General features: G+C 39.8%; 1 protein-coding gene across 1 annotated transcript in view; it reads left to right on the plus strand.

Moving 5' to 3' along the window:
* LOC137607339 (ephrin type-A receptor 7) overlaps positions 1-13,861 on the plus strand; it is a 152,763-nt gene extending 138,902 nt beyond the window's left edge. The window contains exons 10-18 of the mRNA XM_068333031.1: positions 101-226; positions 1,011-1,196; positions 4,199-4,260; positions 4,798-4,914; positions 6,111-6,197; positions 7,103-7,255; positions 10,883-11,073; positions 11,157-11,321; positions 11,581-13,861. Of these exons, the coding sequence (XP_068189132.1) occupies positions 101-226; positions 1,011-1,196; positions 4,199-4,260; positions 4,798-4,914; positions 6,111-6,197; positions 7,103-7,255; positions 10,883-11,073; positions 11,157-11,321; positions 11,581-11,695 (1,202 nt within the window). The 3' untranslated portion in view covers positions 11,696-13,861. The remainder of the gene's footprint in view (positions 1-100; positions 227-1,010; positions 1,197-4,198; positions 4,261-4,797; positions 4,915-6,110; positions 6,198-7,102; positions 7,256-10,882; positions 11,074-11,156; positions 11,322-11,580) is intronic.
* Positions 13,862-25,110: the final 11,249 nt, after the last annotated feature.

The following is a 25,110-nucleotide window of genomic DNA, read 5'->3' on the forward strand; positions in this document are numbered from 1 at the left end:
GTTGTGTTGCCATTGTTCTGGCACACACTAACACACTCTTAAATCAATGTGAGGCATGTCTTATTTATTAGATTTTTTTTTTGTGTGTGTGTGTGTTCAGTTAAGATCCCAACACGGAGGACCTACATCGATCCGGAGACCTGCGAGGACCTTCTGCAGGCTGTGCATGCCTTTGCCAAGGAGCTAGACAACTCCAGCATCAAGATAGAGAGGATTGTGCACACAGGTATGTTGCTGGACTTCAGAGTAAACAGGGCCGCAGAAATTTGTAACCATGAAGTAGGTATTCATAGAGAAGCAAATTAGTATTAGTGTGCAGCTCACTGGCACTGCGTTGTCACTTAACAACAAGAAGGTCCTTGGTTTGATCCCCTCTGCGGCATTTTTGTGAGGAGTCTGAATGATCTCTCTGTGTCTGCGTGGGCTCTCTCCAGGTTTTTTTTTCCCACCTCCAGAAACATGCAGGCGGATTGGTAACTCTAAATTGACCATATGTCACACTGAGATGAACTGGTGACTTGTCCAGGGTGTACCCTACTTTGCTCCCAATCTCAGTTGGGATAGGCTTTAGTGTAAACCTGTGACCGGATTTGGATAAAAAGAGACAATCATGTATTGTATGAATAAAGGAATGAATCAATTAATGCAAGCAGGCGGAGGCAGTGAAATCTTGACTTAATATTTTAGTATAGGTCAAACTCCTAAATGCACTAGACTACATTTCCCAGAATGCAACAAAAGGAAAAGAACAGGTTTTTTTTTTACCTTAAACTTCCAACATTCCATCTGAATTGTCTTTTTGTATAAACTCAACTCTTATTTTCTCCTGTTTCATTCTCCCTTAGTTTGTGTTTCTCAATTCCATTCTGCCCCAACCTCCCCCCACCACTCTGCCCATCCCTCCATCTATCAGTCTCACTCTCTTCTCATCCTTGTTCTTTCTCTGCCCACTTTGGTTGATGATTAATCAATAAGGATCATGACCCCTGTGTATATGTCTCCCCCTACAGGTGACTTTGGGGAGGTGTGTCGAGGCTGCCTTAAGCTTCCCAGTAAGAGAGAGCTTCCGGTGGCCATAAAGACTTTAAGGGCCGGTTGCTCTGAGAAACAGCGCCGCTCCTTTCTCAGTGAAGCTGGCATCCTGGGGCAGTTTGACCACTCCAACATCATCCGGCTTGAGGGTGTCATCACTACTGGTAAGATATTTAGAAAGGAGATGAAGCAGAAAACATGCAGTGAAAGGCAATGTGTTAGGAAGCCGATACGCCTGTGAACAGAATCGGAAAACAAAATGAACGAGGGACAGGGTGAAAAGAAGCAGCGAAGGGGGAAGCCATCCTAAAGAAAATGATCAGAGGAGGAAAGGGATCACCACCAGTATAAATGGTCTTTATCACCTTCATTCCAGAAAATATAATTTTTTGATTTTTGCAAAAACACTTTAATCACATTCAAACATTTTGCAATTTTACATTAGATGAAGCACTAAAGTGCCTCAGAAGAAGATTTTTTTTAAAAAACAAACTCCAATCACATTTAACATTTAGAACATTTAGAACATTTTACAATTTTTCATTAGATGAAATTTCAAAAACACTAAACACTCAAAAACATTAAACACCAAGAAACAAAGGGAAATACAATATGAAAATTAGTACATTATAACAGGAAGTTTGCAAAAGTGAGTTGATCATCAACTAAAGTGCATAGGAAATTTTTGTAACACCAGGTGTTCCTAAAGTTATTCAGGTCTTTTGTCAATTTATAGAAACCAAATTCTAGTTTTAAGCGACATCTGACGTTACAGCAAAAAACAGTAGCTGCTTCTTCAACAGTATTGTTTTCAATTACCCTCTTCCTGGTCATGTAAATTGCAAGTTTTGCCTCCCCAGAAATAAAATTTAAAATCTGCCACTTTCTCTGATTCGATCTGTTGTACCCAGTACCGTAGATGAATTTCCTGATAATAAAATTTTCACTGAACAAATTAAAAACATTCGTTAGAAGAGTGAAGAGCACTGCAAGTCTCCCACACTCACTGAAAGCATGAAAGACTGTCTCACGAAGGGGACAGAAGGGACACTGGCTGGACACCGCAGGGTTAAAAACAGAGATAAAACCATTAGAACTGAGGACAGCAAGAAGAAGCCAACACTATACGGAAGCACAGCGAAATAAGATGGAGCCCAAAAAATTTGAGACCAGAATTGATAGACAGAGAAGACGAGGGAGGGGTTAATGCAAAAGAGTTAGTGAAGTTTGTGTTACTGCTGCAACAATGTTCATGGTGGAGTGTGTTTGTGTGAACACATTGTGCACACAGTAGGATGGCAGCAGATGTGCAGGGTAGAGTAATCGGAGACCCAGCAGGGCCTGAAGATCCGTTCCAATCTCCTGCATTACATGCACAAATCACACACACACACACACACACACACACACACACACACACACACACACACACACACACACACACACACACACACACACACACACACACACACACACACACAAAGACCAACTGTCAGTCTACAAATCACCTGTTTGACATAACTTACCCCCCCCCCCCAACAGATCCTAAGTCGGGTCTCTATAAAGCGCCCGCCTGCTAATTAATCATCCCAACTTTTTGCCATAATTCGACGCTGCATAACATTATACGTGTGTCCCGCTGATTCTGACAGTCTTCTCTTTGTACGTTGTCTGCCTGTTTATTTAGAGTTTTTGTAGTCAAAGTTTGCTGCACCTTCTTATTGGCAGGACAGAATCCAGCATTAGAGGAAGCACTCCGAACCTACTGAAATAAAATTATGTGTCCCATTGTGATGTGATGAAGATTAATACTAGCAGATTACTTAAGAAGAACACTCAAAGACATGCATATACAGTCACACAGCCTGCAAATGGTATGGTATAAACTCCATTTACTGCATGTTTAATTCATCCACTCTATGGTATGTATTAGCATACATACATCATTTCAGATTATTTCATTAAGTTAGGCCAGGTTTTAATGTAGTCTTTATACCCTTTAGTAATTTTAGTGAGGTGCATGTCAAAGGCAGAGTGCTTTTTACATTTAATAACAGCATTAAGCCCATAACCAGATCAGGCTATTGAAAAATAATCTACGGATGGTAAATCCTGTCCCTGTGGGCATGTGTGGATTTAACCATGTTTGTCATGCAAGCTCGTACAGGACCTACTGCATCAAGTTTGTCCCCACAAGTTTCTATTTCCTGTTTTCTAACACCAGTTGAAACAAAGGATTTGATTTTCAATATGTCTTCATATGACCTACGAGTGTAAATGATTAAATGGATTTGATGCAGAAGACGTCACTTATTACTTCCTTCTGTCCAAGTTCTGTCAGGATTTGCAGCCGCAATCTGAAATACAACATATAGTCAGTGGTTCATTACACGACACAAAGTCTAGACCCAATGTGCCATCCCAGCCCCGCGACACCTATAAACTGTCCTTGTCCAAATCACATTAATCACAAAATTGCAGGGCCGTTATGGCAACGTTTCAGCGCTAACTCACAGTTCCCGAGAGTTATTGATCAGCGATCCAAATAGGTCCCTTAAAGCTCAGTAAAACTGGCAAACCATGAAATGTAGCTTTTCTAGTGCCAAGCTGTCACTTTTGTAATAAGCCCTCAAAGACTGTCAGGACTGATATGTGTCATTTTAGAAATCATGTTTGCATATCCATCAATGTTCATCAGACTGCCTCAACCTCCCATAATCCACTTCACCTCTCTCCTTGTTTCCTCTCTCCTCCTACTGCTGCAGTGTTATTTTCCTCCTCTGTTCACTTCATAGCACCGCTGGATTCCTGCCATCTGTGCCCAGGCACAGTGTGTGCGTGTATGCGTACGTGCGTGCGTGTGTGTGTGTGCGTGCCTGTCATGCACAGATTTTGTGTTTGTGTGTGTGTTTGAGGGTCGTTAAACTTGCTGAGACAGCCAGAGCAGCACACAGGTTCTCCTGAATCCACCACAGTTCACTGGGTGAGGGATGGCTTGCACAATGCCTGCCATGCTGCCAAGTGTAGTAGCCTCACTTTACCCCCCCCCCTTCAGTCCCTCCCTCCCCACCCTGATTACCTGTCTCCCTTTATTGTACTTTTGTGGATTCTCTCAATTCTTTCGCCACCTTCACTTATATTCTCCTTTGTCTTGTGTGTCGTGCAGGTAACACCATGATGATTATAGTGGAGAGCATGTCTAACGGAGCATTAGATTCCTTCCTGAGGGTAAGTTTTTTCAACGTATGTGTACACATTTATTTTAAATTAATTTTCTCATTGTCTACTAACAAATAAAGCATCATTATTCTGTTTTTGCAATGTTTCCCAAACAAGGCTTTTTTTTTTCGCGTAAACATAAATTTGCTATTATTATAGTTCAGTCCTAAGGCAGAAATATTTGTGCTTATTACAGTAACAAGGAAAACGTATCATAATTAACTGCACAAATGGAGTGTTTCCTTCATAGAGATGCTGTAAGCTTTTGTAAACTGTTTTTGTGCCCCCTGCTCTGTGAACCACTGCGATGTGGTTTATAATGATATGAATTAATGGCCTGTTTGTTTTTATCCTCCAAATAGAGGGATTCAGCTCAGCAAGCACAACATTGTACTGTAGTAACAGATTTGTCGCCTTATTGGATCACTACATACATGCCATACATGCTCACCCTCTCCACCCTTCTCCCCTTTATTTTTTTCTTTCACTTCATCCCCTCTTCTCCCTGTTACTTCCACCGCAATCCTTCTTTCCCCATAATCTCAGAAGCACGAAGGCCAGCTGAGTGTAATACAGCTGATGGACATGCTGACTGGGGTGGCATCAGGGATGAAGTATCTCACCGAAATGGGCTTTGTCCACAAACGACTGGCTGCACACAAGGTAAGGGAGCAGGGGGGAGGAGGTGATCGATGTGTGTTTGGTGATGTATGTTTCAGGTTAATCGGTATTTTCAGAGGTGGGTCACAGAATATAACAAGAACCAATGCAGTCAGAGACTGCAATATGACACCCTTGAATTCAAAATTTTACCCTGACGTACTTTCATAGATCAAAGCACTAGCTTTGATCTACGGTCTTACTCACACTGGCCTTCTCCCTCGTCTTTCTATCTTATCCAGTTCCTGAGTGTATAAAAGTTAAAATTTGATCTTGACCTAGTTTTCTCAAGGTCATCATCTCATTTTCATCCCTTTTGCTGCCCGAGTAATGTGCTTTTTCTTACATATTTTTATCTGCAACGGTTGCGAAGATATTTGGTGGACTAACGGACGGACAGACGAACACACAAACACTGACAATTACAATGCATCACCGCTTTGAAGCAGAATGTAACTAGAACCAATTTTACATCCCGCTTCAAAACAGTGCTGTATTGTAATTGTCAGTGTTCGTGTGTTCATTCGTTCGTTTGTTAGTATGTCATCAAATATCTTCGCAACCGTAGCAGATAGAAAGATGAAACAAAAACGACATTACTCGTTCGACAAAGGGGATGAAAATGAGATGATGACTTTGACCTTGAGAAAACTAGGTCAAGGTCAAATTTCAACTTTTGTACATTCAGGAACCAGTTAAGATAGAAAGACGAAAAAGGTCAGCGTAAGACCATAGATCAAAACTATTGCTTTGATCAATGACAGTAGGTCAGAGCATTAGCTTTTATCTTTGACCTATGCCTTTGTCCTAAGTCGGTCAGGGTAACATTTTGAATTCAGGAGTGTTGCGGGATTTTGTGACTGCCTGTTTCCTAGTTTGTCTTTGTTCCTGGATTTCTTCAACAATCACTTACCCGCAGGTTTCTATTTGAATGATGTAGGAAGCTGAACACAATGAAACCATACTTTGAAAATTGTTTTGTCACGTTCACGGTTTGGCATTTTACTGAAGTAGGCAGTCTGTCAAATTCAAATGCCCGGGTCATGTTCCGGAAAATCAGGAACAAGAATATCTGTTCTTGTAAACAATCAATTGTCCCCGGTATGATAAAAGCCTCTCCCATTGGGTGGTGAGCTCTCATGCTGAGATTGTTTCCCCTCCATATGTACAATGCTAATCAGTTTGTTTCTAACTCTCAGGTGCTGGTTAACTCCAACCTTGGCTGTAAGGTATCTGGGTTCAGACCTCTTCAGGACGACAAGATTGAGGCCATCTACACCACGCTGGTGAGAGGCAACCACTGTGAACATGTCAAATTCATAGAACATTAAAGACGTCAGGGCGACACCGTGGCGCAGTGGGTAGTGCAGCTGCCTCACAGCAATAAGGTTTCAAATGTGATTCCTGCGTGTATGGCATGTATGCAGTTCTCCCCATGTCTGCATGGGGTTCTCTCCTGGTTCTCCAGCTTCCTTTCACGTTCAGAAACATGTACTTAGTTGAATTATTTTTTACAAATTGTCCATAGATAGATATATAGATACTTTATTAATCCCAGAGGAAATTGTGAACATTGAGAATTGGTAATTGCGAATAAGTGTGTGTTGTGCATGAGTAGTTGTCTGTCTTTGTATGGTCTTTTGATGCACTGGCAATACATCTGGGATGTATCCTGCATCTTGCCTGTAGCCTACATCTTGCATGCAGCTGCGATAAGCTTTAGTAGACCCGTGACCCGCAAGGGTCGTCTCTTGAATGCGAGACAATTACGGTCATCTGTGGATGGATGGATGAATGGATGGATGGATGGATGGATGGATGAGTTATAGATTTCATAATTAACATTCACTAATAAGTGGCTTTCAAGTAGCACACACCCTGATGTTTGGAGGCTGACACACAAAGAGGTGATGTCTCTAATAAGGCAATGAGGACCAAATGAGAGTTGACACACATATTTCATGACTCATTCAGTTGAAGTCATATTATTAAACTGTCAAAGAGAAACCCTTTCAGTGCTGTATTTCCCTTGATTTGCTCAAGTTCTACTTAAAGTGAACCCACTAATCTAAAGATTCTTTTGATCGTCTGAAAATATGTTCCCAAGCCGTTCAAAGAGAATATTAAAGCGCTACTTTTGTGAACTCTCCACGCCCTTTTCGTGTCTCACTTCTGCACCTTTCTGCCGCAGCATGGAGGGAAGAGCGTGGTGCTGTGGACCGCTCCAGAGGCCATCCAGTACCATCGCTTCTCCTCAGCCTCAGATGTCTGGAGTTTTGGCATTGTCATGTGGGAGGTCATGTCCTACGGAGAGAGACCCTACTGGGATATGGGCAACCAGGATGTAAGTGTGTGTGTGTGTGTGTGTGTGTGTGTGTGTGTGTGTGTGTGTGTGTGTGTGTGTGTGTGTGTGTGTGTGTGTGTGTGTGTGTGTGTGTGTGTGAGAAAGGGGAGGCTTTCGTTAATCATTTTCTTTTCATTCCCTTACAAGTCTCCCTCTCACTTTCACCTCCTCCTAGCTGTGAACTCTGAATCCGTGCCTAGCATGGATCTTATTAAAAGAAGCCAAGCAGCCACAGTACCTCTGAGAGCTTTTGTAGGGTCTAAGTCCCTCTCTTTAAGTCTGAATCATCTCCATGACCAATCCTGTTTTCTCTTAAGGATGCATTGACCCCCTTACAGTGGCCTCCCTCTGTCCCCGAGTGCCATCCTCCTCTAAAAAGTGCTAAGAAAAATCCCTCTGGAGAAATTCTTTTGGAAAATGTAAAGGCCTTGCTATTCAAGGGTTGAAGAGATTGTCCAGTTGATAGGAACCAACCGCTTGCCACAAGAAACCTGCAATTTCCATGTCAGCGTGGGTGTTTGCTCTGTTTTGCTGTCATCACTCCCACCTCTTTGTCCTTCAAAAAAAGATAGTACTATTGAACTTTCTGAAGGGACTCATGGTTCTGGAGTGCATCTGAAAGCATAATTCAAGTCTGCTAAAGAGAAAGGAGAGCCGATCGCTCTTTGTAACTATTTTAATTGAAGCCGACAACACACAGAGAATTGCAAGTGCAAGGAGATGGTGATAATTTTGGAATCATTATTATCATTTATTAAGTCCAAAACCTTAATCATGCTAATGCCCCCTCAAATTACTGTCATCGTGAAGTAATGCATACACTTTATGCAGGCAGGTGCGTAGTTAAAAAGCAACAGGTTATTAGCGTGTTCCATTTTTGAATGTCCAAAATTAATATGCATGAGTTATTCAGCAGGCACAAGAATAGCTATCTTTTCCTGTCTCTTTATTCTTGCTGGCACCTTTTCATAAAACAGGAGAAACTTTCTCTCTGCCTGGTTTATATTATGAAACTTTCCAATTGAGAGGGCAAAGGTGAAGCTTGTAGAGCGCCAGGGACATTAATCCACTTTAAATTGATACATTATGTCATAACGGAATTGTTGGTCGGCCTGTCCGCCTGTGATCCACCGCGCCCTTTACCTACCGACTTTGATTAAATGGAAAATGTCAAATGCTGAAAAGCCTTTTATGAATGCTCTTTGATGAGATCGGCACTGAAGGGTCTGATACGGTGGTGGAGCAGGGTTAGGTTGGGTGTGTAGGTACAGAGTAGTAAAAAAGATGCCATGGAGGGATGTCTCTGTGATCATTTTCTGACTTTATTTCCAGGAGATTATTTCTTAGTGACTCAAGGGGGATATTTGCCCACACCCACAGATACATTGACAGGAAATCTCATGAGGTGTAATGTTGAATGGGGACGATTCTAGTGTGATAGAGGAGTGAGGTGCATTGAGGAAGTCTGCAGGTAGGATTTTGTGAATGGCTGTTTGAAGACAGCGAGGTTTGACAGGGCTATGGAATGGTGAGCTGACTCATTGTTTTCACTAGCTTTCTTTTTGAGTGACTCAGATTCAGTAGTGTGAAAAAAGTATCCCTGATTTCTCTGTGCGTTATCTTACGCAAACATGTCAAATCTCAGAAGAAAATATCAAATGTAACAAAAAAAAACAAAAAACTGTCTTAAAACAAAATACAAATGGTTTATATAATATGTCATGTCAAGCAGTACTTATCTTATATAGTCTAGATCTTGAATAGACCTCTCCAAAACTTTCATTTTATTCCTTATTGGGCCATATCCTACAAATAGGTCAAATTTGAACCCATCAATCCATAAATATATTCCCTCTCTGATGGTCATCCAGGTGTGTTGTGGCAACAATTCATCTCAACATTGAAGTTTTTTTCTGTTTTAGCAGTAGTTCCAGTATCTCTGGTATTGTGGAAACATTGCTGATGTTTTTTGAGTTGACCGCGGTCTGTAATTCGCTGGATGTTTTCTTTGGATCTTTTGTGAGTCTCCACTGTGCTCTTGGTGGGATTTGAAAGAATGTCCACTTCTGGAAAGTTTTCCTGTTGTTCCAAGTGTGTTCTGTTTGTAAATTGTGTGTCATAGTATGGATCTGTGAACAACTATAGCCTTAGAAACAGTTTAAAAATTAGGGTTGAGCAGAGTACTTGTTTCAGATGAGTAGCTTTGACCTTTCAGGGTAGGTCAAAGCTATGTGCCAGCTTTGACGATATATCAAAGCTAGTCTATAGGTAGATCAGAGTACTAGCTTTGATCTATGGTCTTACTCACACTGGCCTTCTCCCTCGTCTTTCTATCTTATTAGGTTCCTGTGTGTACAAAAGTTGAAATTTGAAGTTGAACACACGGACACTGACAATTACAATACATCACCGCTTTGAACCAGGATTTAATAATGCACCGATTTAAGCCTCACCCATTTCTGTCTTAAGCTCCGCCCACTGTGAGTACAGATACTGATAGAGATAATTTAGGTGGTTGAACAGATACAGATAGTGGTGTACTCGCTCATCCCTACTAGTAATGTTCCCAGGCATATTCAATCACCTCCCTTATCTCTTCAACAATTTCTCTAGATTTTAGATAGTGATGAGACTGGTGACCTGATTTCATACTCCTGAATATGTCTGTTTATGGTCATTTGATTGGACGGGGCTGGTTTGATTTAGGTTTGTTTTTGTTTTCTTTTTTTACCTTTTCACACAATTGAAACTGGTATTGGATAACCTCTGTTGCTAAAACAATACACCTAAGACTTGAAATTTGCTTGTTGTGTTTACACACACTGTAATATTGGATACATCCAACAATAAAAGAATTAGGAATGGGTCCAATATTTCCCACTAGTGAAAAGAAAATACTGACTATCATTGTCTCTGTCTCTAATTTCTCCTCTAGTTCAACAAGCATAGTCTCATACCTACAACATATTGTAATGTCGGAAATTAGAATGTATTAATACCATTTTCGGCTGATGGGAGCCCAACTATTGTGGTGTTCCATCAAATATCCTGTGAAGGGACACTAAGACACTGAATATCCTGTTAATTGTCCTTTGGTTCTAAGTCACTCAGCTGTTATGTTGTTTCTGCTGAAATAGATCATCTTTCAGAGAGTTTAATGTAGCTCATATTGTTTAGGTTAGCAACATGAATCTGCATATTTTGCAGTTAAGGCTGCCAGATAAGGTGACCTTAAAGGATGCTGCCTCATCATGGGTTCAATTACCGGTACCAGAAACAAAACAGTGCAATGGAACATTATTGGTGGTGCAATTAGTGATGAGAAAATGAAAGCACCAGCAACTTTTCTGCTGATATTTATTCAAGTAGGGCCTGTACTGTCCACAAGCTTCTATAAGTGGCAACTATGCAACTCTAGTGTGAAGAAAAACATTTTAAATGCCTTACGCAGTATTTCTAAGTAGGACAAAACATTGTTATTCACACATCTCATCTTTCCTATCAGTCATAAACATGTTTTTTGGCCAATCTATCCAATAACAGTGTAAGTAATTTAAATTAAAAAAACTTACAACAATAATTCTAAGTTTACCCAAGTTTCCTTTCCTTGATACACTCATTCTGTAGGTGATCAAGGCCATCGAGGATGGTTTCAGGCTTCCGGCTCCAGTCAACTGCCCCCCACACCTTCATCAGCTGATGCTTGACTGCTGGCAGAAAGAAAGGACAGAGAGGCCCACCTTCAGCCAAATCCACTCTGCCCTCAGCAAGAGCATTCGCTCCCCTGATGGCATCGGTTCCTCCACACTGGCACGCAGGTATCGTGCGGTAATTTATAATCTCTTTAAATGACTGGCTTTACATGTTAAAACCAACCCTTTTTTTTTGTTTTGTTTTCCAGAACCCTGAGTTCATCCATTACGTTAGCAGAGAGGCCTCTCCCCTCCTTCCCAACATTTAACTCAGTGGGGGAGTGGCTGGATGCAGTAGACATGGGTCGATACAAGGACAACTTCACTGCTGCAGGATACTGCTATTTGGAGTCTGTGGCGAGAATGACTGTACAGTGAGTGGTGTTTCGCTCCCTTTTTTTAAAAAATATGAATTTTTTCAAAGCAAAGCTTTTATTTAGTCATGAATAGTTGATATTGTCAGAAAGAGTTTACAATTTGTATGCTCCTTCAGAAAAGAAGGCACATAAGCCAAATGGATGTATTCACATTTTTAAAAAATTATTTTTCTTCATTTGTGGAACTCCTCTCCCCTCAATGAAAAACCGTAGATTCTGCGTCTTTCTTCATTAATATCTGTCTGTATGCCCACAGAGACGTACTCAGCCTTGGCATCACTTCCTTGGAGCACCAGAAGCTGATCTTGACTGCTATCCAGACCCTCAGAGCCCAGGTCATCCAAATGCACGGCCGTGGTGTGCAGGTCTAATGAACAATCGACACACAGGGTGTGACACTGCAGCTGCAGACCCTTATGTATGTGGAGATGATGGGGAGGAGCAGAAGAGTGAGAGTGCTCCAAAACTGAAAGATTGATGAGCAGATCTTTCAGCTAACTGCACTCTGCCTGCTCCTCTTTCCCACAATTCCCCATGCCTTCCTTGATTCCTTTTTTTCCTTTTATTGTTGAAACCAGTGACGACTGGTGTTCCTGTTGTGATTGGGGATAGCAGAGGCTTTGTGTCACGTGACCTTTTATGTGACCTCTATCTGCACTTCAAATACTGTGTCAGCTCCATCACACTGGTTCTGGATCAGTGCGCAAGGACAAATGAAATACTGTCTGTAGCAGGATGGGTTTCGTCTGAAGCTGCAGGAGGACGCACCAGATGTGGTGCGGACTAGCGGACTAGCGCTCACAGCAAAGATTCACATTTTGGATGGAATTTCTCTTGATTGCAAAAGTTATCCCTGAAAACAAAGATGGTAACGACTTCAATGATCTCGACACAGCCGATTTTTAAATGAAAAAGGAACTGATTTGGTAAGATGATCATATTGTACGTTAGGGCTGGACTAATTTCAGATGCTAAAGGAACATTTCTGAAGATTGTAGGCGTCTGTTTCAGAGCAGCAGCTTGAAGACTGTGCTGTCCCATGTGAAGAGTTGTATGAGGCCTCAAAGCCTACGGTATAATCCCTTTATACTGCCTATAAAATGTGCTGATGGGATAAAGAGTGACACAGTGAGCTTCGGGTGGCCACAAAGTACTTTCAGGAACATCCTCCAGGTTTTTTTGTTTTTTTTTCTGTTTGTTTTTCATTTGTTTACGGCCACTGATGGTTAACAGAAAGCTGCGGGATATAACAGTAAAACCTGTGTTTGATTTGATTCATTTGTTGTACATCACTTCTATTTAATTTTCTCCAAGCTTTGAGGCTGTTTTCTGTGCACATTAAAGAAACCTCTAGTTTTCCTGTTCAGCCTGCTGGATGTCAATTCAGCAAAAAAAATCCTCTTCTCCAAAGCCTCCCTCACATCCGTGTTTCATTCTCTGTACAGAGCGCAGACCAAATCCGGATGGTCTGTTCCAGATATTTATCCATTCATATTTATTTGTTTACAAACTGAAACACGCATCTTTCAAGAAAGATGTGGAGATGTTTATTTATTCAACTCGTAAAAATATAAAACAAAGCAGTTGTCTCCTTGTTTTGTCGATTTTATTATACAAATGTGCGTTTCTACCTGAGCAGATCTAGTGATCGAGGAAGTGAGAGGACCACTGGAGGATATTTACTGTCAGCACACAGTATCTGTGTATTGTCAAGCATTCATAAGGTTAACGTTATGTCCATTATCATTGGATGTGCTGTATATGTTACATTGTGTCTGTTGCAGTATTGATGAAGGAATGTCATGTTTGGTTTAGGTTTAGTTTTATGTTGCTGTTAATATCATGCACTGCCATACTACGAGGCTGCACATTTTCCGAGATAACGGTCACACCTTTCTTTGTACAGCGATCTGCCCCTCGCCTTTTCAGCATATTTCAATACAGGAAACTTGAACTTCAAAGAAAAATGTTATCGGGGCTTGATTTTATTTAACGTACACTTTCACTGTAAAAGGTACATAAATTTATGATCAGAATATTGTACTTGGTTTGTATTTGGTACAAAATGAGTTTTTTGTTCAATTTCCTCCTTTTCTCATCGCTGTACTGAATTAAAATAAATCATACATCTTAACAAATGTTATCACACATGTTGGTATACCTGCAACAACATGTGATTCCTTTCAGACGTGTGCGCACTCACACACACACACAAACACACACACACACACACACACACACACACACACACACACACACACACATACACACACACACAAACACACACATACACAGGCAGTTGCTAAATCACAACAACCTGGACCTCGTAATCACAATGAATGAAACTTACCCCCCCCCCTTTCTGCCCCTCTGTTACTGTGACCATTATATGTTTAATACTGTAAATACATATTTGGAAATGCTAAATCTATTTTTATAATTTGTTTGAGGAACAATGTGTTGAATATTATATCTGCTCATTGTGTAAGGGTTTCATTTGTTTGAATTTTAGAAACATACAAAAACAAACTCTAGTGTTTGGAATATAAAACTGGGGGAAAAAAAGGTTTATTTGTTAGTTTTTTGATGATTTTTACCTGTTAGAAGAAAATCTGATGGCTGTCGCGATATGGAAATGTGTTATTAAAAAAAAAAACCTCCAATATAAGCAAATGTTTAGGCTTCTTGTTTTTCTGTTGTTGTTTTTCTTGCTTCTAAAAAGGAACTTAAGGTCACATATAATAGTCCAACTGACACTGGCTTGTGAGACAGATAATTGAAAAAATATCCATAAATGTTTCAAGAAATGTTTGTCATATAAATCAACATCATGCCCAATATTTGGGCATTTCTTCTGATTAATCAGTCTAGAAAACTAGTTTTTTTCTCCAATTCCTGTAAATGTATTAAGAAAATATCAATTGCCATTTGAAAAATGAATCTAAAGCATTTAAAATTATCTTGATTTCTCTACTATGAAAGAGTTGCAGGAGTCAGTACGTCCAAAATGTATCAGATTTTTTTTAAATTTAGCAAAATTACTTTAAAGCTGGGATATAAACCTACCTGACAGAGTCAGGGAATCAGTGATTTCCTGATGCTGTCAGGTTTGTCTGAAGCCCTGCCCTTTTAGATGGCATGCAACGATTCCAGATTATTAATTTCAATGAAAGAAGTCAATTAGGATAAAAATTGTAACTGATTACAAAAAATATCTTCACATTAAAATACTTGTGTACCATCTGGAGCAAGCTATATCATACGCTAATATTAAATTTAAAAAATGCATTCATCAAACAAAATGCACATAGTTTTGTTTGTTCACAAGTCAATGCTGAGGGCACCTTTAATTTTTCCAGGTTTGATATTTGTGTTTTTAAAAAGATAACAGAGACCAAAAATTAATTTGTGGCACTCAAAGGTTTGGAAATTTGAATTAAGAAAAAAACTTAATAGCAAGAGAGAAATAGTCTCCACTTGTGCTCAAGGCGATCTGAAGACCTCGGCAGTTTCCCATTGAGCCCAAGAGTTTTCTGTGCCTTGAAAAATCAATTTGCCTTCAATGTTTTGGTGTAGTGGCATGAATCATTCTCACATCTGATGCAGAGCAATGAACCGGTAGCGTTTGAAACTCACTCATTCCTGCAACCTTAAGACTATCTGAGCCTCTTGCAGTCATTTACGCATTACCAGGTTAAAGGCCTGTTTCCATTTATATCAGAACGCAACCGTCCTTTCCTATGTTGTTCATGGATTTCTCCTTCTCCAGCATGTGAACTCATTAAGTCTCTCTCTCTGGGACTGTGGTAATATTAACTACTGCTTTATTACACAACGCCCACCTTCAGACAGGCACTGAGCGTATGGGAAATTATTGTAAATGCAAATTAACTTTGCGTGGGATTGGTGTGGGCACCTGTGTGGGTGGGAAGTAGTGATGGTGGAAGCGATATGCTCCTGGGCCGGCTCACATGGGTCACTGCATGTGCATAATACTGTGAAGGAACTGTGTGTGACGGGTTCATGGGCTTACATTTGAAATGAGATCTTTTTTTGCTTTTGCTTTTTTTTTATCTCAGTATTGCCGCAGCAATACATTTTTTTTATTGCAGTATTATTTGGTGTTGAGGATTGGAGTTTGAGATTTAATGAGTTTCATCTCTGAGCCATCACTGGCTCTCACGTGACTCAACATCGCATCCTTTAGACGCTGCTCAGAAAACCAGCATTTGCACTCACAATGGATTTGGATCATTCACTAAGAAACATCAAGGTAATTCTGGATATGTATTTATTGTGAAGAAGTCTTTATTTTAGAGAATCATGCAATATTGCGATGTGCTGTGTTCTTGCAATTCCATATATTGCATTATGTAATTTTTTAACACAGTCCTACAGTCTGTTCACTCTATTTGAATCCCATTCTCCTGAAATCAGTTACAATTCACTGGCTGGTGCTTGAGGAGTTCTAAATGATTGAGCATGAATAGACTTTTAGACCTACTTTCACCTCCAGGACAAAAAGGACCAAATTTTATTCTAGTCTGTGCCATATCGTATTTATAATATGTCACAAATGAAACTATAATTAAAGTCCATTTTCTCCTCAAACTGCTCATTGTATGCTAATAAATCTTCATTGGTCAGTAGAACATTCACCAATAGCTGTGACAGGCCAGACGTCTTCTCAGTAAAGAGATGTGTATGAAATGATATTCAATAAATATCCAAAGGAGGACCTCTGTTTTTGACAATTTAATGTAGATCCTGTAAAAGCAGAGATTATTCTACTACTAGCTTATGGTGTGTGTGACATCACAAATACTTCAATAAGTTTTCAAAACAACTGTCATTGGAAAAATTATTAAATGGACTTAAATGTATCATTTTTACCCTTTATATTGATATCCTAATTAGCCTTAGCGTAAAACTTCCATGAACATTTTGGAGCTTCAACTCCTAAGACGGTATTCCTTAGGTATCGCCTCAGGCTTGGTCCCAACAGATAATATTTCTGTGGTTACATTAGACTGGAAGAGTCAAATGGCTGAAAATAAAGTATAACATTTCCTCCAGTGGTTGGAATTTAACTACAGCATTGATTATGCCATGAATCTTTGTAAGGTCTACTAGTAAGCAAAAATCTGCTGCTATTTTTGAGAACTGATTTAATATCGGAAAACGTAATGCCGCGGAAGAAATTTAAAATTTTCTTGCTGCTCTTAATAATAATAATAATAATAATAATAATAATAATAATAATAATAATAATAATAATAATAATAATAATTTTCAAATAAATATAAGGTAGGAAATCCTTATTGATGTGACACTTGACTCCCCCAATCTCCATACCCTTCCACCCCCCCACCTCCATCATCAGCCATTTTAGCAGCTGCACAGAAACTAAATGAGCCAAGAAGCGGGTCTAATCAACTGCTTTCTGCCTCCTATTCCCCTGTGGTACAATATAATGAATGCTTTTCATTTGAATGTGATGTCTTAGTATGCAAACATCATATCCCACAGTAACTCTCCTCAGCGGAGAGAGGGGTTTCTACTGGTATTTTATCAGGCCTCTCATGGTGGGGGGGGGGGTACAACGGCAATCAGATTTGTGTGTTTATTCACTGTAAATGAGATTGGGACATGGAGACAGGGAAGACTTTTCCTCCAACAGAATAAACCAAATAGTGTTTCAAAGATAGAGATGGGGTACCTGAAATCCATCACTCAGGACCTCACTAAAGACCTGTTTGAAGCTCAGATAACTTTAGGGAAATATGAATAGACTGCATATGGTGCAGCAAGTAGCAAGCAATTCATCAAGTGACAAAGTTCCTCACAGGATTTAAAAAAAAAAAAAGTTCTTTAAGACCTATGAGGTTGAAATGAGTGTTAAATAAACAACTGTATTGACAATCTATTAATTATTGAAAAGTGTGACAATTAAGTAGTTTTAGTTACCAAGTAAACAGCAAAAAATCGTGACAATCAGTTAATGAAATAAAATCAACTTTATTAATATCCTGTAGGGAAATTATTTGTCCACTCTAGCACACATTAGTTGTTAATCACACACATATACATATTTGTACAGGCCTGTAAAACACACATATGCAAGTGATGGGGAGGTAAGGCAGCGGGTAGCTCCCTCGTGGTGCGCCCAGTGAACAAAATTTATGGGGACAGTGCCTTGCTCAAGGGCATATTGGCAGTGATGAGGAGACGAACTGGCACTTCCCATTTCCAGTTCTCTTTTGGCCCAGACAGGTCTTGAACCGGCCACTCTATGGTCCCCAGCCCAAGACTTATCATTATCAAGTAGTTTTCTTCTGTTTTATATATTTTTAAATTATATAAATTGGGAATTTGTAATGTATTCTCAAGCCTTATAGGCCAAACAATCCATCCAGTTTGTCAACAGAAAAAAAAAAAATTGATGGACTGTCAAGGTCAGTCAAACTAATCTTCACCTGAAATCTGTGGATTTTCTGTTTTTCTGTATTAATGTAAATTATCTGCAGTACATTTTGATTCTGGACAAATGATTGGAAAGTACATACAGATTAATCATATAACCCTTGCTTCTAGTCGTTGTTGGGGTTTTTATCCATCCTTTCAGTATAATGTAAACTTAATAAATAATTGCTAAAAAGAAAGAGTAAAAAGTAAGCAGGACTCCTATGCCCATGGCTTAGGGCCTAAGCCATGGGCATCATGCAACATTTTACCCAAAACTTACCTCGACCCTTATAAGATACAAGCTTATTTGGCATTGCCATGAGAAAAGTCCTGTCCACAGAGAGGCAGCAGGAAGATTCAAAAGAATCCATGAAAAAGCAGATGACACCTCTGCAAAGTATTTAGCTATTCCCAACTGTGTGTAGAGCTCTCTCTCCTTTTTGTCCTCCCTCTATCCCCTGCTCCCTCTGCTCCATTTGAAGATTAAACCAAGAGGCATAAAGGGGAGAGCAATCCACCTCTAAGCTAGTGTGAAGGGGAAACTTCCCCCAGCACAAAAGTTCTGCTCTCTGCTCTTTGCCGAGGCGTGCCACAGCTCAAATCGGCTTTGAGAAATTAATCTCTTGCATTATGGAGGGAGTAAAGTAAACAAACAGAGGACAGGATGGGTACCTGAATGGCTGTGAGGCAGCGAGGCTTTTGCAGGTAAATGCTGGCATCTCTCCAGGGGGAAAAAAAAATCAGTGTGTGTTTGTGCATGTGTGAACAAGTATGTACAGAAAGGAAGAGGAGCAAGTTCACAAGGTGACGAGGGGGTGAATGAAGCAAACGAAGCAGCAAAAGCCTGCCCAATCCTCTGGGACACTCCTGGGAGAAGTGTGCTCCTGCACAGCCTTTTAGCAGCATGATCTAAAATCCCTTCTGCTCCGTCTCTCATATGTCCAGCTTATTACTGGCTTTGTCTTTCCTGGTTTCATTCAACCACTTTACCCCTGTGACATACAGCTATTGTCTGCAAATCCTCCTCCTGCAGCCTCTTCTGCTTTCCGTTCTCCTTTTCCCATCCTATCTGCCCATGGAGAGGCTACTTAGATAAGGCCTGGGCTCAGTCTGACGAAATCAGAACTGAAACTGATTTCAACTCAAACTTCGGTCACACAGAGATTAAACTCTGTGTGACCTAATGGACAACTTCTCTCACTGTGTTTGGCTGGTAGAGAGTTTCTGCCTGTCTCTTTGACAGTTTAAACACCCATCTATCGGAGGCGTCCTGAGATACTCTGTACACTTTCAGTCTCCTTAGTGTTATCTAAATTTTTCCATAAATATGCCATCTATAATCACTTGCCATCTCTTGACTTTTCTGCACGTGCAGCACAGTGTGTAGCGCTGTTACCTCCCAACAAGAAGGTTTTTGGTTGAATTCCACCTGATGGCTTTCAGTGCAGATTTTGTATGTCCTCCCAGTGTCTCCTTGGGTTCTCTCAAGGTTCTCCCACTTCTTCCCATCACCAAAAACATCAACAACTTGTGAAGTGATCACTCTGAATTTCCTTCAGGTGTGAGTGTTTGTGTCTGTCTGTGCACTGTCAGCTTGTCCAGGGTGTACCCCGCCTCTTGCCAATGTTAGCTGGGATAAGCTCCACAGTAAACCTGGATTCAGATAAGTGATTACAAGTCTTTCTTCAAAAAGATAAATGAATGAAAGACTTGTCTGTACAAGACATTCTCAGATCCTTCTCTGTCCTCTGTGTCTCTTCTCACCTGCATGAGAACCTGGGCTTTCTTCCTCTGTCCTATCTTGATGTACCCCACTCATCTGTAAGTGATTTGCTTTCCAAACCACTGCAATAAGGATTAAGCAGCGTGCATCTCGCTTATGATTGTTGTTTTTTTGTTTTTATTGAAAAAAATCGATTCCATAAATCATCCAACCATAATGGAGCTAAACTGACACCCAGTCTTTGACCTTGAGGTCCTAGCAGTGGGTAAAACCTGAGATGTGTTTTTGTAGACCCATACTGACACTTGGTGGTGAAACTGAAAAATGCACTGTACAGTAATAATCAGTCTAAACTGTGGAAAGATGATTTACTCACATAATCTGTATTTGGTGCACTGACGCATTTTTATCTTATTTATTTTGTGATACACACCTTAAGAATATAAGTATTATATCTCATAAAACTACTGCTTTATTTGACACTAGTGTCTACGTATTTGCCCGTCGGTAAAGATCCAAATTCTCCTATTTAAAGCTCATGTTGACTTTTTGTACAGACAAATTAAAATGTGTTTTCAGGGGCATTAGAAGGCGGGTTTAGTTTCCCTTGATTCCTATCCTGATGATAAGCTAACTAGTCTCTTCCTGGCTCTGGTTTTACTTCTCAATTAGGCATGAGAGTGGTCGATCGCTTCTCATCTCCCACTCAGCAAGAGACCAAATGAGAGTAATTATCAAATTAAATTCAAAGTACTCCTGATTTACCCACTTGTGAATAAAAAAAAAAATAGTAGCTTATGAATAAATATCAAATGTAAGATGTTTTTAAACAAGACTGTCATTATTATTTAATTACATTACTTTTACTACATTTTGAATTTGCCCTGAGAGCTAGTCCTGACTACTTATGTACAAATTAGATCTTTGGGACACTGTAAGCTGAAATGCATTTGACAGAAATCATAGTACGGTCTGTAGATACTGGTTTTACTGCACATGCTTTCATAAAATGTTAAGATCAAATACAGCTCGTATTGACAACTTTATTGAAATGTTTTAGCCCTCCTTACAATCCCCATACACAGTTGTGATTTAAACACTGTGCCAAACCTCATAGACAAAACAGTCCCAAAGTTGTTTTCTGTCAAGGCCCAAATTTACATCAGTGCCTCTTGAACTCGAAGATGTCCGTCAATGCTGACCGAAAAGCACAACATAATTCAAAACCATCTGGATGGGACACAGACGTTTCGGGGGACTTTTCTGTGTAGTTGTGGAACAATTTTTTCTTTTCAAGCAAACACTGATGTCATTGTGGTATGTGTAGAGTTTTGCCATTCCAAAAGGACATCATAGTCATCTGACATGAATTCTATAGAAAATGGTGTTGCAGGAGGAAAATACAGTACGTTTTCTAAATTTCACAATTTGACCAAACGGAACTGGTTAAGATTCCTGAGGAAGTTGAGAGAAGCAGGTGTGTAGGTTTGAAGCAGATCATAACAATAGGAGATGCTTACTATTTATTTAGAGTGGACAGAAAGCAGTATTTGGTGTTAAACTTGGGAAAAGCCCATGTAGTATTTGTTGTATTGAACTATTTAAACTGCACTGTCTGACTCAGGTTTTTACAAAATGTTCAAATAAATCATTAATTTAAGTCTCCCCTTTACTAGCAGGAACCCATGGAAATTCCACCATAAGACAATAATATCAGACTTGGTTTGTTTCTTTTTTTTCTTTGCTGTGACAAGGAAAAAAAGCTGTTACGGATTTGTGTCCGACAAAAGCTGTAACGCTGCAAGCTGCTTTATGAGACTGTAAAACATTTCATGGATTCCATTTCCTATAGATACTGCAATTAGCACCATAGGGGAAGTATTTTCAAAGTGACCAGGAAGGATAGGATCAGGAATGAGAACATCAGAGGGACAGCACATGTTAGAGGTTTTGGAGATAAAGTCAGAGAGGCCAGACTGAGATGGTTTGGACATGTCCAGAGGAGAGATAGTGAATATATTGGTAGAAGGATGCTGAGTTTTGAACTGCCAGGCAGGAGGCCTAGAGGAAGACCAAAGAGGAGGTTTATGGATGTAATGAGGGAAGACATGAAGGTAGTTGGTGAGAGAGAAGAAGATTCAAAGGACAGGGCTAGATGGAGGAAATTGATTCGCTGTGGCGACCCCTGAAGGGAAAAGCCGAAAAGAAAAGAAGAAGAAGGGGAAGTATTTTCAAAGTAATGTATCTGCAATGCTGACTTCATCAGTGTTTTTAGAACATTACACATGATCACGTACCAGCTTAGCATCATGTGTAGGTATTTCATGCATTTAAACACTGCAAGCAATAAGATCCTTTGCTTGTATGCAGGCAGTATACTCTCACTTCCTGTCCACAATGAAAAGGTTAGATTAGTTTAGGAGTCTAGTGGCTGAAGACAAATCATAATACTATTAACTAGCAGTTGGGGATTCATTCAACTCAAAATTAGCCACATTTACAAATGTATGTAAATTATAAATGAAATTACAATAAAGTGTGGACAAAAAAATTATTCACTTGCAGATACCTTACTCTTATTTTTTAATTCTGAACTCACTTATAAATATCCACTTTAACACCAAAGATGAAGGCATTAGCTGGGTTAGTGTGACTTCCATGAGGGAGTCATTCTTTGTTAAATTATTTGTCTGAGCACTGTTCAATGTGCTGCTTAATCACTAAATTAATTACACCTAAGTGGCTAAGTACTGTTAGATGAAATTTACATCAGTAATTACATTCTGAATTACCAAGCTGTAATATAAAGTACCAAAACATTCTGGATGAAAAGTACTCACAGATGGGGAAAAGCATTGAAAAATGTAACCAAATATGCGCTGGTAGCCCTTCATTGGATTGACCATTTTTGCAGTTAAGTCAGAAGAACTGGGATGTACCATTTTGAGTGTTTTTTGGGACTCCTCTGCATAACCCATTGGTCACTATGTCAAGATTTGAAGATGATTTGCAGATTTGAAGACACAAAAGGACCAGAGCCTCCTGACTGAAAACAGACCACATGGCAGCTTTTCCTTTACATATTCTATACATGGTCCATATGTAAAAGATGTACATTTTAAAAATGCAATGACTCTTGTTTGAACAAAATATACCATCTTAAACAAAATTAGAGAAATGTCTTTAGTTTATTGAAAAAATGCAACGGCCCAAATTTAAATTTTTGACCCCACTTTCTGAGGAGGGGGGTGGTGATACAAAAACTTCAATTTCTTAAAATTGATGAAAAAAATGAATAAAAATAGAAATGGCCTCATGTCATAAAACATTTTTTATGAGGAATACTTGGGATATGAAAATATTACAATTCTTCATTTTTAAGTTTTTGAAGAATAACTCAAAAACTTTATTTATTGCAATGCACTGATTTTAATCGGGATCGTTTTCGACCCCACCTGTGGAAGAGAGAGGTTAATACACAGTCAAACCTGCACACACCCACGAGCAGCCTTCCATTAGAAGGTCCACTGATGGCAATGCGAAAGGTGTGGTGTACTTCTCCTGGATCAGTGTTCAGTAGAGTATGACTGAACACTGGAAGTCATCGAAGCAGTTCTGCTTGTTCCACCCACAAGCACACGTGGAAGAGGACACTGTAAAGTTAACTGACATTTAAAAATCTTTCCAGTCCCACTCTCTCTTTCTGGGTGATGGCTTCACCTTTGTCTCAGTTGAGGCTGTAGTCTCTGGCTCCTCTGATGTTGGTCACTGCCGGGATTCCATACCATACTGCACATTGATTGGTTATGTTGGAGACCATCGTCTCACTCGAGTAAACCAAGCAGAAATCATTTTCTCAGTCTTCTGTTACCTCAACATCTGCAGTCAGTTTCTTCATTGTGCCATTGTGGTAAGTGGTTTAGTTACAACAATAATTATGGCTGCACCTAATGCTGTGTTTAACCTCCTACAGCACACTTAAATGAATGGTGAACAAGCAGTATGTCAGTACTGTACCACCTGAGACTAAGGTTACTGAATTTAACGTAGGTACCAGGTCTTCATAAACCCAGTTAGCTGAATTCACGGTTTTATCTTTCCTCATCCACCCCAACCTGAGTTAGATGAATGGTACTCCTGGAGGAATCAACCAAACATACACACACACACACACACACACACACACACACACACACACACACACACACACACACACACACACACACACACACACACACACACACACACACACACACACACACACACACACACACACACACACACACACACACACGATACACAAAATGCTAGTGATGAGCCAGCAGGATGATCTGTGTGAGAGCAGAGGATCATCTTGTAGAAGAAACAGCAGATAATCTATATCATATTATTTTATTTCTGTAATGCATAAGTAAGTATCTACGAATGATGTGCTTTTTACTGCAGGACACAAGAAGAGAGTGATCACATGGGTCCAGGGTATTTTGAGGAAACCTGCTGTACTCACCTGAAGAGTGGCTGTATGGATGCCTCAAATCCTCCATAAAGGAAGTCAGGGTGACACTCATCCCTCGTCAGACCCTTGGAATGAACTAAGAACATGGGAAACTTGTTTCCAACTTTAGTAGGGTAAAATACCTCATAACATATTCTGCAAGGTGGAATTTATAAGTGTGGTGAATGTGTAAGAACGTAAGTTCCTCCAGAAATTAAATCATGTGGCCTTCAGCTGCAGCAGTATGGCCTATTTGTGCCGTTCCTGTCACATTTACTTTGGTTTATGACTTTTGGACAGACAGACCAAGAAATTTTAGGACAACATCTTGAGGAATTTTTGTGACATAAATTTTTGGGGGTAATTTTTCAAACATAAAATTTTTCTCACTGTACTTTCTGACATAACAGAATCAGACAGAATCTGGCACCTGATGTAATTAAGGAGGTGAACTTGTAGTAGAAGTCAGAGTGTTTCTTCTTGCAGCTCACTCCATTTACTGTGCCCACATCCAGCGTTAGGTTACGAACCAGCTTCTCACTGGATTCATAGAGCTGCAGGATATCTCTCAGGTCATGGAGGCAGTTGACCAGCAGGTGGCGCTGGTTCACATAAAAGATGAAGCCTGCAGGCAGATTGAAGAAGGAAGTAAGGTAATACACTGAGCTTGACAAAGTGTAACAGGTAACTGTACTCAATTGTCAGTTTGTCTGACTTGTTTGTCTTGTTCTTATCAATGTTGACTTGTCTCTGTCAGTACAAGGAGGAGGCATCCAAGTACATGAAACCGAATACACCCAACAAATTTACATTTTTTTTCAGTCGCTAACAAGCGCTTGTCCAAACAGTAGTCACATTTTCTAAACTCTTAACACAGACTCACACCTACAAAGCACAATTGTCCAAATGGTTAATTTTCTTCTCAAAAACACATTTTGTAAAATAAACAAATAAATAACTTTTCATTTCAAAATAGAACACTTCTTTTTCTGTACACACACTTTACCAAAACACTGGATATTCGACTCAAAATGAAATCACTGTGTCAAACAATAATACTTGTTTTCACTTCATAAAGTACATGCGGTCAATCAAAGTTCACT

This window comes from Antennarius striatus, chromosome 14, assembly GCF_040054535.1.
Source record: "Antennarius striatus isolate MH-2024 chromosome 14, ASM4005453v1, whole genome shotgun sequence".
Classification (NCBI taxonomy): Eukaryota; Metazoa; Chordata; class Actinopteri; order Lophiiformes; family Antennariidae; genus Antennarius; species Antennarius striatus.